At 41.6% G+C, this 16,644-nt stretch overlaps 1 protein-coding gene across 11 annotated transcripts in view; it reads left to right on the top strand.

Moving 5' to 3' along the window:
* The window catches only part of DCTN1 (dynactin subunit 1), a 624,416-nt gene that overhangs the window by 270,928 nt on the left and 336,844 nt on the right, over window positions 1–16,644 (top strand). For 5 of the 11 annotated variants that reach the window (XM_086960174.1, XM_086960172.1, XM_086960173.1 and 2 more), the window contains exon 5: window positions 10,825–10,845. The exons of the other annotated variants lie outside the window; for them this stretch is intronic. In XM_086960174.1, coding sequence (XP_086816300.1) covers window positions 10,825–10,845 — 21 coding nt within the window. The remainder of the gene's footprint in view (window positions 1–10,824; window positions 10,846–16,644) is intronic. 11 annotated transcript variants of the gene reach the window in all.

Here is a 16,644-nt window from a genome sequence, read left to right as displayed (position 1 = left end):
TCTGGTCATTAACCCTCGCATAGAGAAAAAATATAAAGCTGCTCCCTCAGACCCAGGATATATTAAAGGTCCTGTACCACTAAACTTACTTGTAGTTTCCAATGCACGCAAGAGAGCAAAGTCTCAAACATCAGGTGAAGCTCCACCACCAGATAGTCTAAGCTACTTGATGCATCAGGGAAAAGAACGGCGTCTCAAGCAGCAAACATGTGGCGTATCGCCAATACACAGGCATTATTAACCAGATATGACAGGCACATTATGACGAATTAGAATCATTAATGAGGCACCTCCCTGATAAGTACAAGGATAGAGCAAATGGACTTATCCAAGAGGGTAAAAAAATATTACAAACACCTCTATTCGATGTGCATTGGATGCAGCAGATACTGCCTCTAGGGCAGTTAACACCAGCATCCTATTACATGCCTGGCTACGCATATCCGGGTTCAAACCTGAAGTACAAAGTGCCATTCTGAATTAACCCTTTAATGAGCAACACCTATTCGGACCTAACATAGATGTAGCACTTGAAAAAATGAAAGGATACAGATACCGCCAAATCTATGGGAGCCCTGCAGTCGCAGGCTCCCAGACGTTCATTTCGTCGCTCATCCTATCGAGGTGCAACCCAGGGGATACTCTTCGGACACAGCTTCTACCTCGTACATAGCTCCTACACTGTCCACTTACTGCAAGATCTACCAAAGGGGTGGGTACAGGGGTAACCATAACAAAGGCAGAGGTAAAAAATAACAACTCCCGCTCTGCCTCTACCCGTGCCCAATGACTCCCTTCCCCTTCCCCCGTCCCATTCCACTCCTGTTGGGGGAAGACAAACAATACCTACTAGCTTGGTAAAACCTCAGATCAGACAGGTGGGTGCTCCAAATAATTCAGTCAGGTTACTGTCTAAAACTAACATCCACCCCTCCAAACATACCACCCAAGCAGCGTCCAAAGTCACAAGAACATTTAACACTGCTCAGACAGGAGGTAATATCCCTCCTGCAGAAAAATGTAATAGAAATAGTTCCAGAGCATCAGATAGACAAAGGAGTATACTCCCTATATTTCCTAATTCCAAAGAAGGACAGCTCTTTAGACCCATCCTAGACCTCGGGCCTCTAAACATTTACATGCAGTCGGACCATTTTCACATGGTCACACTCCAACAAGTCCTTCCACTTCTGGTACTAAACGACTACCTGGTCACTCTAGATATCAAGGACTCCTACTTCCATATTCCCATCCACACAGCGCACAGAAAATTTCTCAGATTTGTGCGAGACGGGCAGCACTACCAGTTCAAAGTGCTCCCATTCGGAGTCACAACAGCGCCAAGGGTGTTTACCAAATGCCTAGCAGTAGTAGCAGCACACTTAAGAAGACCACATATTCATGTCTTCCCATATCTAGGCGACTGGCTCATATAGCCAGTGTGTACAACACACTCACGCTACTATTCAACTGCTTCACGACTTGGGATTCACAGTAAATCACACCAAATCTCATCTGCAACCCTCGCACATACAACAGTATCTCGGCGCTACAATAAACACCCAACTAACACTAGCTTATCCCTCTCCAGCCAGGATAACAAGTGTACAAACTTTCCTAACAAAATTCAAACCGCAACACTCGCTACCAGCTCGAGTGTTCATACAGCTCATAGAAATGATGGCATCTTGCATATTTGTAGTACCTCACGCAAGACTGCAAATGCGTCTACTTCATGAGTGCCTAGCACGCTAATGGAACCAGGCTCAAGGTCAACTAACAGACCTAGTGTTGGTAGACAGTCAGACTCATCGTTCTGTGCCATTGTGGAACACCATAACCTTTCCAAAGGGCGACCGTTTCTAGAGCCAGTTCCTCAAATAGTCATGACAGCGGATGCATCGCTCTCCGGCTGGGGAGCTCACCTACTGCATCACACCATGCAGGACAGGTGGACACCGCAACAGAAGTTACTCCACATCAATCATTTGCAGTTGCTAGCTGTGTTTCTAGCCCTAAAAGCATTTCAAATGCAAGTGTCAGACAAAGCTGTCTTAGTCCGCACAGACAATATGACAGCGATGTACTACATAAACAAACAAGGGGGAACACACTCTCTGCATCTCTCTCAGCACAGCAGATATGGAGATGGGCTAAAACACTAAATCTCTTCCGCTTAGCCCAACATGTCCCAGGAGTACAAAACACTATGGCAGATCTGCTAAGTCGACAAAAACAGCAGATCCACGAGTGGGCACTTCATCCGCAAGTTCTTCATCCATTCTTTCAAATGTGGGGACAACCTCAGATAGACCTCTTTGCCACCCACGAAAACGCAAAATGACCAAGCTTTGCGGCCAGATACCCACACCCATTGTCCAAAGGCAATACGATATGGATGAACTGCTCAAAACTATTTGCGTACACTTTTCCTCCTCTCCCACTACTTCCGTTAGTGGTACGCAAACTACAACAACATTCCCTGATGCTCATTCTAGTCGCTTCAACTTGGGCCAGACAACCGTGGTACACCACGCTGTTGCAGATGTCTGTAGTACCACACTAAAAACGAAACCTATCTCCACGCCTATTAACACAGAACCATGGAGAAATCAGACACCCGGACCCAGCTCAGCTCAACCTAGTGATCTGGCTCCTGAGGTCAAAGTTTGGTTACCTCAACCTTCCTCCAGAATGTATGAAATTTCTTTAAAAAGCTAGACCTCCCACTACTAGAGCATGTTATGCTGCTAAGTGGAAACGCTTTGTCATATACTGCCAAAACAACCAAATAAATCCCTTAGACGTGTCTATTCAACACATCATAGGACATCTATTACACCTTCAAAAGTGTAATTTAGCCGATATGTCTATCAGACTACACCTTGCTGCCATTGCAGCATACCTACAAAATAGACAACATCTATCTCTTTTTAGAGTTCCTGCTATAAAAGCTTTCATGGAAGGACTCAAAAGAATAATTCCTCCCCGAACGCCACCAGCACCAGTGTGGAACTTAAACATTGTTCTTACAAGATTAATGGGTCCTCCCTTTGAACCATTACCTAAATGTGAATTGCAATTCCTAACCTGGAAAGTAGCTTTCCTAGTAGCAATTACTTCTCTCAGAAGGATTAGTGAACTACAAGCATTTACCATTCAACAACCTTTTCTGCAAATGCATCATAACAAAGTGGTTCTTTGTACTAATCCTAAATTCCTTCCTAAAGTCATTTCACCATACCATCTAAATCAATCAGTTGAGCTGCCCGTATTTTTCTCGCAGCCTCAAACAGTCGCAGAAAGAGCTCTACACACCTTAGATGTCAAAAGAGCATTACTGTACAATATCGAAAGGACACAAACTTCGTAAAACAAAACAACTTTTTGTGTCTTTTTCACTGCCACATAAAGGCAACCCCATATCAAAATCGGGGATCGCTAGGTGGATTGTTAAATGCATACTAAAATGTTACCAGAAAGCCAAATGTATGTTAACAATTCCTCCAAAAGCCCATTCAACAAGGAAGATAGGGGCTTCAATTGCATTCTTGGGGAACATTCCCCTAGATGATATATGCAGAGCAGCTACATGGCTTACACCGCACACATTCACAAAGCATTATTGTGTAGATGTGCAAACTAAACAACAAGCCACTGTGGGCCAGGCTGTACTAAAAACACGGTTTCAAACAACTGCAACAGATACTGGTGGTTGCAGCTAGGTGTGGGTACTGCTATACAAACTATGCATAGTGTGTAATCTGCAGCTCATATGCCTCGAACGGAAAATGCTACTTACCAGTATGCATCTGTTCTTTGCATGTAGAGCTGCAGTTGCACACGCCCATCCGCCTCTCCGGCTACCTTTATCTGTTCCAGTATTCTCTTAATTAGATACAAATCACATGGACATCACTACCTCTTGTACAGCTCCATCACTTCCCTAATGGCGAAAAACAATCTGGGGATGGAGCCGATGCCCGTGCGCAGTATCATCCAAAGGAGGAGTCCCCTATCCTGTGATTTCCAAAGACTTTTCTACAACAAAACAAACTGCAAACATCCGGGCCCAACACTAGGTGGCCATCTATGCATAGTGTATAGCTCTGCAGCTCTACATGCCAAGGACAGATGCATACTGGTAAGTAGCATTTTCCTTCCTGACAATAGTAAACCTAATAGACTGCCTAGGCCTTCATGTTAACATTCAAAAATTAGTTTCAGCACCGGTTCAAAGACTGTGTTATCTGAGGACAAAGTTAGATACCATGAAGGAAAGTAATAATAATTTTTCTATCCAGGGAAAATTCTGCAAGCTGCGTACAACCGCCAAACCAAAAGCAAGACAAATATTCTTGCTTCTAGGCTCTTGTGCAGCATTGTCTAGAGGACCAACAATGTCAGAAAGAAAACGATGACCACAACATGACCTTGACCCCTGCAGCGAAACCACCCCTGGCATGGTGGTGCAGAAGGCACAGCTTGCTCAAGAGTGCTCTTCAGAACTAGCTTCCGCAGGGGACAAACGGGGAATCCGCATACTATGATGGTACCCTGACCTTCTCCAAATGTCCATAGAACCACATGTATGTCCAAACCGGACCTACTGACCAAATACAGGAACAAATGTATCACTTGACCCCTGCATCATTGAATTTAGATGCATAGCTCCTGCAGTGACGGTATGGTCCTCTAAATCTCCCCCTGGAAAGAAGCAAAACGTCATTTAACAAGGCTTTTATTTCTTAGACGGGTAAAGGTTTTGTATTTGGTGTCAAGATAAAGGACCAATCAAATCACTGGTCAGAAATATGCGATTTTGCCTTTTTGGCTTAGTTTAGCTAAACTTAAATTTGTATCAATAAAGGTTAACCTGACTGCCAACGTCCCCAAACTTGGTAGGCTCACCTTTTGAGACCATATGCAAGGTCTACTTTGCATCATCTCTCCTGGAAGACCACTTTCTTAATGACCATTACCTCTGCTTGGAGAGTAAGAAAATTGCAGGCCTAATCTGTGATAAAGCCTCACACCTTTTTCCATTCTAACAGCGTTGTAATGAGAATCCACCCTTTATACTCCCCCCTCCCCCCCACACTTTATACTCTCCTCCCCCCTCCCCCCCCCACCCCACACCCCCAGGTAGTTTCAGACTTTCATATTAGTCTGAGTTTTACTCTCCCTACTTTCTTTCCTAATCCTTAAACACATGCAGTTTTAGAGCTACAACCCTTATTTAGAACACACATTCATGATTCATCTAGTTTTAAATGGCATGAGGCAGTCTATTTTTTTTTTAAAATAGAACTAAAGCCTTTTTGTGGTATGGCACTGACATTTACAGACAGCACATTTTCCATTGAAATGACCCCTAAATTTGCAGAGATACAGTTTTACTGATAAAACTATCGTGTACAAATGATGTGGAAGTCTAGCTTCAGTGAATATTTTTAATGTTTGCATCACTCAGTAAAGTGGTGTGATTTGCTCTGGTCCTATTAAAGTTTTCGTTTCCATCAGACTTCAGAGTTACAGAAAAAGTGCTTCATGTTTGCTTTCATAACTGCGGAGTGTCCTACAGTTTATTTACCGGTATTTACAATTTGTTGCGTGTTACAAAAAAATGACCTCATTGAGCCTTTCCTTTCACACTTGTGTACCACAGCAAGTTTGTGAGTTGATTGTCTTAGCTTTTCTTTCTTTGACCGCAATGTGAGAATATTTTATAAAGCCCAATGCCCGTGTTAAAAAACATAAGCAGCAATCTGCCAGAACATATAGCCTGACCTTTAACCTCTGTCTTTGAACGGTAGCAGAATTTAACCCGTTGCGTGCGTCTGAAGGCCTCCGGCAGTCCGACGTCACAGTGGGCATGTGCGGAGGACGGCCGGGGCCGTCCGAAACACGCCAACTCATTAATTCCCCAGCACCGCAGCAGAATTTATGCCGTGGTCAAGGGGTTAAAGCCCTCTTTATTCATTTACTTGGACCTTTGTCCCACCAAAACCAACTCACTATACACTAGTAAGTCTCGACCCACACGTTTGGGAAACACTGCTCTGGATATTAGAATGGTTCTTCGTATCTAGATAAGATGGATAAGAGATTGTCGAGAAACAACATTTCATTAACAGCTGTCAGATTAGACAAGGCCTAGTACAACCAACCAATCTATTGCTAGATGGATACTTTCCTGTATTACGTAATGCTGTAAACGAGCAACCAAGCCTCTGCCTCATAAGCCTAAGGCTCACTCTACTAGCTACTATAGCTTGGATCAGACAAAGATCAATTGCTGACCTATGTCAGGCAGCTATATGGAAACCAATAAACATAATTGCATGGCATTATTGCTTAAATCCAACACTCAGGCAGATGCTAGGAAGGGTCAGGGAACCATGAGAACTCGCTTTAATTAGAAAATATTTGTCAATATATAATTCTATTCGTTTTTTATCCTCATTCTCTTCCTCCTGTCCAGCAGATTCTCTCTGGATTAAGACATTAGCTTTCTATGCTATTCTAGTCTTTATGACCATCGATGAAGATCCTGTGATGCACAATAAACAGTTGGTCCTGGTTCTGTATAGTAGGAATCTACATGCAAGTCATAAAGAACCCTCCCATCTCCCCGGATGGGTAATTTTGAGTACTGGAAAGTGGATAAGATATAAAAAAAAAAAGTATATCGAAGTCCTGCAAAAACAACTGGCAGTCTGAGATATCTGCCAGTAGAGTGCATCAAGGGTAGGGGAAGCTCCTGGACTCACAAAGAAACAGGATGCTTTTTTCTCATCTTGCAACGAAGGCCTATTAATCAGCATTTTTTACCCTCCCTTAGATGTGACCTTTAATTGGCAGTACATCTGTGAGAACCTTTTCATATGTCCTAGACTGCAAAACAAGCCTCTTTTTCATCTCCCTTTTCATGATTCACATTCAGTGGGATTTATATAGTGTCTTGTGTTTCAGGATAGCCCTGCAGTCACTTTTATGAGTGTAATACAACCAAGATTAGTCTACAATGTTCCAAATACCTTCGAAAATACTGAGTGATCGATGGTTCAAATTAATGTCTGATGTAGTTGTAGTGTTATCTGCAAACATTGCGGTTGTTAGTCATGGTGTGAAGATGGTGAAAGAATTATTTATCCGTGGATTTGTTGGTTATGTCCTGGTCCGAATGGGTGGCTGACCTCTCCCTAGCTTGCTGGAACTCGCATGATTGGCTGGCTGTGTGCCTGTAAATAGACCAACGACTTTCCACTTCTATGTGGCTTGCACTGTGATTGATCTTGATTTGGAAGCTTACATTTTGGTTGCAGTATACCCCAATGCAAAGCGTCTGTCTGAGGCTTTCGTCCTAGTACTAATTATTGAAGTTGTAGAGGTCTTCGAATATATACACAAACTCCCCATTGTCATTGTTATTGCTTTAAAAAAGTGTAAATAGAACATCAGTTAAAAAAATGAGAAGTATTGAATATTGAAAAAGATTTGCAATCGTATTTAAAGAGATTGTAATAGACTCCTATGGGGTTAACCAGTGTTTTATGTGGAGCTTTCAAAGCATGACAGGATAAACAGGGATTTGGAAAAAGATTCTTTGGGATTGGGATTCTTTATGATTTTCTCTTCACCAAGGGGCTCTGAGTGACCTCAAATATGCAATAAGAACAAACTTGGCAACTTTGTGATATCTCTCAGATTCCCTTAGAAGAATACTTCCTCTGTAATACAGTGGTTGGCCCTAAGGACTGCCAAACTTGTAATTAGGCACAGAATCTTTACTCATGTGCAGTCGTTAGCTTTGGCATAGTGATGTATGGAATCATTTATTGTATTTAATGTTTATTCTCCATTTTAATTACTGATTTTATTATCTTCAGGTAGCTACCAAATCTTTAATACCAAATTCTAATAGAAAATTGACCACCATTGAGTTGGTTTGAGGTGATGCAGCTGCTCTTATCTAAACATTTATACAGTCCTAAAGTTCACATTCAGAGTTGTTTTTTATGTGTGTTTAACATTTCCTTTTGTGATACATTGTGTCTGAATTGAGATTCTGGCGTGCTTTGCTGGAGTGATTTTGTATTTTTTGTAAGTTGTTTTGTAAAGTCCGGTATCAGTGACTGCCTGTCTGGTTTCAAATCATCCATTGGCTTTAATACTTTGAAAGGTAACATTTTTGTTAGTAGTCTTTTACATTTATCAATCCTCAACAAGATTGTGGTTGGACCTGTAGTTTGACTGGCTGATTGTAAAGGTGTCATAATAAAAATGAAGCTGGATTTCGTCCTTCTAACCACACTCCGCGAATTTAGAATTATTTAGCTTAAGAGAAGTAGGTGGATGCTTCATGCTCCAAGTATGTGGAGCCTGATGGACTAACCTGTCTTGTGGCCACAAGTGCTGTGATTCCCAAATTGGTAGGTTTGTGAACGAATGCCTTTTGGGGGGGCTTTAAACTTTTACTGATTCCCACATTGGAATTTGCAATGGATACAGATTCCCAATTCTGGGAGCAATTGTTGGTGTCCCTTCAAATTGTGAATAGGTTTGAGATCCATCAACGTTTTGCAACACGAGTGGAGTTGCAAAACAGTGAAAGAACGTATGCTCCCGATCTGTGGTGGTAACCCGTTCGCAGAAGGGAAGGGAAAGTGTGTTCAATTGCGACCCCTTTTTCCTTTATGAATGTAAAGAAAATGTGTTTAGGAGTAGGCAGTGGTCCTGGGGTAACACTTTTTTAAAAAGTAAGGTTGTCCCTAAAGTCAAATACTCCCGTAAGAGTGATCAATAAAGAACTTTAATACCCACTGCACAGTTGGCCGGCACAACGACCAAAAAACCTCTAGAGTATTGAATCAATAAACATTTCATATATTTGAGGAACCTGGACTGAGTATCAGCATACAATCCCAATATTCACTAGATGATAGTGTTATTTAGATTTGTGACAACTAATTGAAATACTACGAGACATACATTTTACATTAAAATGAAACATGAATTTATTACATTTCATAGGTAAAAAAGTTTTTTCAGTTATTAGACAGTGCACACAAAATAATTACATAAAAATATACAGTATGTTATACAATAATTAAAAAGTGTTCTTGAGAACAAAAGTTTGTATCAAACTGACCGGGCATGTGCCAGCGGGACTAGAGCTGGTACGGTCTAATCTTACGGTGAATGCAGGGTATACCTCCATTTGTTCCGTATTTTACTGAGTTGGTTTATTGCCTGTAGTGAGGTCTATTTTTGTAAGTGAATCTGCAAATATTCGGTTTCAAGGCTAGGCCTAGGTCGGTTAAGTCTTTCTAGTTATGCTAATTAGTGGATGGAAAAGATTTCAGTTTTTCCTGGACAAGTTCATAACGGATACCAGACCTTAATATTTATGAGTCAATCGTTTTAAGTATAAAGCTTCCGTAAGGTAAAGCATCTCAGCATAACGTCATGGCACATCATAATTCCAATGACACCTCTTTCTATCAGAAAGGTGTATCACTTTTGCAGAGACAAGCATGTCTTTAACAAAGCTTCTTTGCCCAAGTCTGGGTAAACTCTGATGCATTTTTCTGGGATATCTATGTGAAACTAATGTAGTTTTTTTGGTAAAAAGATGAGATGGTGGTTGTTCTGAGCCTTCTCAGTCGTGGGGTTTAAAGTATTGAGGGTGTCCAGTAAACTTACTTTAATGTTCTTCAATGCATTAAATTACTGTATGAGCCTGATTACCTGGGGCTGATGAATGTTTGCTGAAAATGCCCAAGAGGACCACAGGATCCGTGCTTTTGAACACGTCTGCCCCGATACGTCAATCCTTTGGTTCAAGTATGAGATTCATAAGCTTGTTTGGTTCAGAGATTGATGATGGAATGCGATTTTTAGTTTTTCTTCCAGAAAGGATGTAAGATATTGGGAGAATTCAGATATTATCGTTGGAACAATACTTACTATTGCTGATTGTGCCATGGACTGCAAATACTGTTCTGTGAAGCTTGAATTTCTATGCATATCACCTGCTGACTTTGGTGAAATTGCTATTCGGAAACATTCTGCTTCTCTGGCGAACTTAAAACGATGATGATATCAAAATTATGCCATACAGTTCCTTCTCTTTTGTTCGTGCTATTGATTGCTATTTTAATAATTGTATCTATTTTACATGAGTACATGCACTTGAAATAGCGCACAGTCTGCAGGTATGCAAAATAGTAAACATATTTTAATGCTACAGGATATGTTTTCAAAAATTAAAATGGAAAAATGCCTAAAAAATAGTAAGTCTTTGAAATGTATCTTCCTTTCATGAGTGCTCTCTATACATTTGAAATATTTTGTTATAAGGCAATGTGCACTTAGAAGTGGAGGAACCCGGTTCTCTATAACCATTAAAACGCGAATGACAAACATATATTTTTAGAAACATCTGAAGTTGGATTTTTCTTCTATTGTCCATAATTGCTCTGATTTAGCTACATCTTCTTAGACATTTGTAAGAATCACTTTGATAGTGTTTTTGGTTGAACTGGTACGTTCTAAAACTGATATCACTCTTAGTGGTGTAAACCTCACTAGCCTAAACCAGTAACTTACTTTGCTACTTTTAAATTTCCATTAAAGATTTTTATTTAAAACAAATCTAACTTTTACCACGTGGTTAGTACTCATTTTAAAACGTTGTCTTTGTGTGCAACAATAACTTGCTGAACTCTCACCCTGCCAATTTTCTAACAGAGCCCATGACCTTTATCCTACACTGATCTGAACTAATCTGTCTAATCTTTCCCACCCTTCTGAATGCAGCGTGGACTGAAACCTAAAAAGGTGGTGCTTATTTGTGCTCGTTTCTTATTAACCTTTTTGTCACAGACTCATAGCATGAAAGCCCATGGCATGTTTATTGCTGTTGCACCGGTCAGTCATCTCATTGTCAAGCGGCATGCTTCTTCGTTGCATGTGCACCTCGCTTTTCTGGCTTCAATTGGCACCGCACCATTTAAAGGAACTGGTTTTATTGAAAGATGATCCTGTCCATATGGGGACTCCAGCTGACTTGAAGCTTCCTCACTGGAATGCGTTAAACTTGAGCTTAGCTTTTGCGCTTAGGTTTGTGGACCTGGTGAGAGTGAGCAGACATTACGGAAATGTGAGAAGTTTCTTGTAGGAATCAAAAGAAAATCTACTTTGAACCCAAAGTAGCCATTCTGCATAATTTTAAATGACTATTTCGTCCTTACGTCTTTATTACTTAACTTTGTCGTCATGTTCATAACCTACATTGGCTAAAAGTCAAAAATTAACACTAACATATTGACCACTGAGATTAATATTTGAACAGAAATGTAAAGTGACTTGAAAAACGAAAATAAGCAACAAAAACAGAGTTTTCTCCATGTTTCATTGCTCTGTAGAATTCTACTGCATTTAGAAAAATTCTCAATCGTACATGTAAGAAAATTGTATTGTAACTAAAACTTTCTCATAAGCAGTTAAATAAAAAAATATATTTTACCGTTGGTCATCTGAATGAGTGTTTAAATTCACAAGCAAAAAGCCCCTGGTTGTCTTTCGAGATGAGACGTTCTACGCATAGATCTTGTGAAGTGTTAATTTTTTTTTGCCTGTAAAGATAATATACCTTTGGGAGGCGAGATGATCTGACAGGTGAAAAGCCCTGCTGCAGAAAAGGCGAAGCAGCCTGTCTGCCGCGCAAAAATCCACAGGGGGAAGAAGAGGTGGAAATACTATCCCTGCTCAATAAGATGATTGCAGAGCATGAGCAAGAAGAAGAAAGGCCGTGGAAGGATGTGACGCTGCGGAAAGCTGTGGGTCTATAGTGCAGAGTGGAAGTTATACCCACAATTTAATATTGGACATTGATCGATGACCACTCGTGTGCCTCAGATGCAAAGCAAGGGTTCTGCGTTTCACTAGCCGCTTCGCAGCAGCCACAACTACTGGGATGAGGTGCTGGGATGGCTTGCCCGTTCTCTGCCTTCTTTAGTAACCGCACTCGTCTTGCTAGCCCAAACTGCCTCCGTGTGTCTGTAGGTTCACCGATCTGCATGCTTTCTTGCCTGCTTTTCTGACTTCTGTTGTCTGTCTGTTCATATTGATATGGTTCACTATCTGTCTGCTTGTCTCTTGTGTGTTCCCCAAACTTGGCTGTCTCCGGAGTGCTTTCGTATTGAATTTCGCATTTCATTGCATCCTTAACTTGCATGCCACTGAAGGTCTATTTTAGTGGAGTATGGTAAAATGATATTTCTTGTCTGAGCCAATTTTCACTGGGATTAATACAGACCATATATCACTGCGATCAGGGACTTGTTTTTTGTCAAGATTGTAATCCTGCATGTCTTAAAAACCACATTTGTACATTTTTAAATGACCTTTTTTACCAGTCAGTTGTGTGTTTTGTTAGACTTGAGTACAGAAGGACTGGCTACCACTTCAGACATGAGCAATACCTTGATCTTACTGTTTCTGTTGCACCCACATGGCTAGTACTGAGTCAGAACAGCACATTGCTTATTCTCTGCAATAAAAGGTCGAGCTAATGACATTAGTTTCTGCAGTAGCCCAGTGCTGGTAGTTGAATATGTGAGCTTTCCATTACTAGAATGTATGCAGTAAAATTTCCAGTCGTCTGTGAGATCCTGCCACATATGATTGTTCCTGAGGCTGAGCCAATGCTCTGTACTTGGTCACATGTTATACTACTTTTCATGTCTAAAACCCTGATATTCTTTATTTCTTATCGCTATTGGAAAGGATTAGTTCAAGTTACAATTAGTTCTTACTGACCTAAATATGTTGATAATATGTTTGAGTTACCGGTTTACAACCATTTTCTTTCCAACAGGCAAGCCTTTCCCTGTAGGCCTTGTAACTGTATGCCAGCTAGCCGGTATTCCTATAGTGTACACCACAAACCACACCGACCCGGCCTCTTAGAGCACTCTTATGATGAACAGAATACAAATGACCGTTCCCCAGAACTGAAAAGTGAACCTTATGTGATCCCAGCATATGACTGTTACTCTTGTCCGCTTCAAGTACTGGGACTCTGACTACTAGTAACATTGCTTTGCTTCTAATGATTTTTCTAGGAAGCCTCCATAGCAAGCATCAGTTTCATACTCCTTGATCAGAAAAAGCCATGGCGCTTTTGAGGCATCTTTCCTAGACCAAAAGAACACATTCAGATTCCTTCAGGCACCACCAAAGTGCTTCAGTGCTTCAGGGAGATTGTGTTATTGTTCTCGGTTTGGTAATAACTTACTGTTTGATTTGTGCTGCTCTCAGAGTTATTGCTCATGAGACATGTAGAGTGGTTGACAAACTATGCAATTCTATCTGAAAGCATTTAAGAAATGTAATATATATGGAAGACAGCTTGCCTCCACCATGCAGGAGTTTGGCATGTCAGGGGTATCGTATGCTGACGACACCCAGTTGATTGTCTCTGTCTAATGGCCCCAGCCATGGAAACCAACAACTTGTTTCCCGCCTGAACCAATGTTCGCACTGGATGTCGAACTGTTGCCTAAAATTGAATGGAGAGAAGACCGAACTAATGATATTAGTTAACATGGCCATACCTAAGCCACTGTATAATTGGCAAACCCACCTGATCTAAACCCGTTATAAAAAATGTAGGTATCTGGTTGGATAGCTCCCTTGCAATGAATCAACAGGCAAACAAACTGTCTGGTATCTGCTTTGGGCTCTTTAAGAATGCTCAGGAAGACACTGGAGCTGATCCCAGAGCAGGTACGGCAAACGGTCCTGCACTCCCTTATAGTCTCACGTCTGGACTATGGTAATTCTCTTTACCTAGGCTCTCAAAAAGTACGTGATCAAGAGACTTGACTGCAGAACGCGGCGGCAAGGCTCACTCCCTAGCCACGTATCGGTAAGAGAACCCCTTAAACAGCTCCATTGGCTGCCAATTCCAGCGAGAGTCAAGTTCAAATCCCTATGCATTACTCACAGGGCAGTAAATAACAAAGGCCTGGAAAAACTCAGAAATTTGGTATCTGCTCACGCCCCCACCAGACTACTTGGGTCCTCCCATCTACACCACCTCCACGCGACCAGAATCAAAAGATCAAGATGGGGAGGAAGATCCTTTGCACACTTGATTGACAAACAATCTCCCTCAGGACATCAGAGCGTTGCCAATTGAACTGGCTTTCAGGAAAAAACTTCAGACCTGGCTGTTTCCCCTAAACCATTAATGGGATCTGCTCTTAACACAACACTCATCGGCGCGGGGAAGCCCCTGGGCAGCCATGCGCTATACAAATCTCAAAATCAAACCGATACCTCTTTTCCTGACTCACTACTTTTCTTATGTGTCAGCCTGTCTGCTTTTTATTGACAGGATGCAACAGAAGTTCCTGTGCTTCCTGAGATAGTTCATGATGTAGTGGAATGATGCACGTTATCTCACGTTTTTACTAAGTATTTTCATGCCTAGTGTTCATGATGAAAAGTTTGGTGGTAAGCCTGTGAACAATATAACCACTCGGTTGATATTACAGAAGTTTGTAATGTGTTGCTACTTTGAGGTTGTAGAAAATCTTCTGACTTTCCCTATCTTCACTTCTTACTTCAATGACTGTTAAACTTTAACTTCTAATGGAAACTGAAATCATTGCCCTCTCCCTTTAGCTCTCTGGCATTGCGAGCAGATGCTACGCAATTCCAGCCGTGACCTCACCCGCTCAGGATGTGAAGGCCTTCGTTCTTGTTTCACCATCCCTCATCAGTGTGAGTCTTGATCTCCTCTCGGAGTTTCACTGACATGGACATAAAATTGCAAGTGACCTAGTTATACCTCATGTAGGGGACATCCTTTATTTCTCTAGAACTCCTTCAGAAGAACTCTTTGTTCACTTCGGTGGTGCAAAAAGCAGCAGCAGCGTTAGAGTTGAGCTGCCCATCACTGAGGGCAGGTATAACATTTTGACTGAAATCTTACAACCCTCCTCTGCAGTTTCACAGCCTTCTGTTCCTTTAAGTGAATATTACGGGATCCTATTTTAGCTTCCTCAGAGAAATCCTCCTCGAGCTTGGCAGTCATCCAACAAATTTCTCGACCACCCAGGCCTGCATCCTGTGATCAAAACCTGTGCCGCTGCATCCTTTCTGGAGAGTCTTGGTCCAAGCTTCTTCCACTAAGTTAACCCTTTTGTGGCAAGGGTGGATGTAAGCAACACCATCATCAAGAAGAATCAAAGCGATTAACCCCCAAAATTAGACGCTGGATCTGCTGCCTTAAAAACGTCTTTGACTGCCCCCTCGACACCACCACCTTCCAGCGGGGTTGAGGGTCTCCACTTTTTTCACCAATTGGGAGACCATCACAATGGATATGCAGGGTGATCCAGCTCCTCTGCAAGGGTTATGCCCTTCCTGCCATATCACTCCCTCCAGGCTGATCTCCTTCCACCAGGATGAGCATGCACTCTGGCTCATGCCTTGCTTTTGGAGGGTAAAGTTTTTGTCCTGCTGAAAAAGGGCTATATTGGTGACTTTGGAAGAGTGCAGCAAATTATTATATTCTCTTTATTTTTGGGTGCCCAAGAAGAACTGATCTCCAACTCTTAATATTTTTTTTATTCAGTAGGGAATATTCGAAATGCTGTCCTTGGGCCAGGTTTCGTTGGCCCCCATGGGTGATTTGTTGGTGTTGCTGAATCTCCAGGCTTGTCCTCTGTTCTGCAAATCGGGTATTTCCTGAGGTTCACTGGGCGGTCTCAAAACTATCAGTTTGCAGGTATGCTGTTTGTACTTACAACTACACGCGGGTCTTTAGCAAAGTGCTGGCTTCTCTGACGTCTTCTCCCACAGCTAGCCCTGTCTACCTCCTCACTAAACCACAAATTCCAAAGCTCTAGGTCCAAATTCTTTCGCAGTGAAGGGAATGCCTTTTTGATCTGTTGGACAGACCTTTCTTGGCATCTTTCCGCTGATTCCACTTATTCCTGTTCTGATCAATTTCATGTACTACAGAACACACATGATCCTAACTGCTCAAGATGTCACGGTCTCCTGGCAAGATCTCACGCTGTTCTGTTTACTGGACCTTCTATCCTTACTTCATGGTCAGATCCTACAACCCAGCCTTCCATAATTGAGCTTGGTGTTCTGGTTCCATAAAATACCAATATTAAAGCCTAGGCTTGTGTAATGTATGGACATCCTCAAAGATGCAACCTCACAGAGACCGCTGAGACCTTCAAGTTGAAATGGTCTTGCATCAACAAAACAACTGTAATCTAAGTGCCAAGCATAAGCAGTTCTGCCATACTCCTTTACTTGGTGAGATAAAGTCTGCAATTATCATATTAAGGACAGATCTTGCAGCTATAATAGCTTATGAAGAAAGGGATTTATAACCATCCTTTTTCACAGTAGCTGTAATTGCAGATTTATTTTATTAATAGATCTCCTAGCATATCTTCTGCATTGTAGGATCTTCATTGAAAGTCATAAATGTTAGAATATTGCTGTTTGCATCGCCTACCTCTCCATTATGAGGCAGAGGCATTTGTATATTTAAATTTGGGACGTTATGTTATAATAAAATAATACCCCATTATAGTGTATCTC

The sequence above is a fragment of the Lissotriton vulgaris genome, chromosome 3_1 (genome assembly GCF_964263255.1).
Source record: "Lissotriton vulgaris chromosome 3_1, aLisVul1.2, whole genome shotgun sequence".
NCBI lineage: Eukaryota > Metazoa > Chordata > Amphibia > Caudata > Salamandridae > Lissotriton > Lissotriton vulgaris.
Note: the sequence above shows the minus strand (reverse complement) of the source record. Positions and strands in the feature narration are given on the sequence as shown.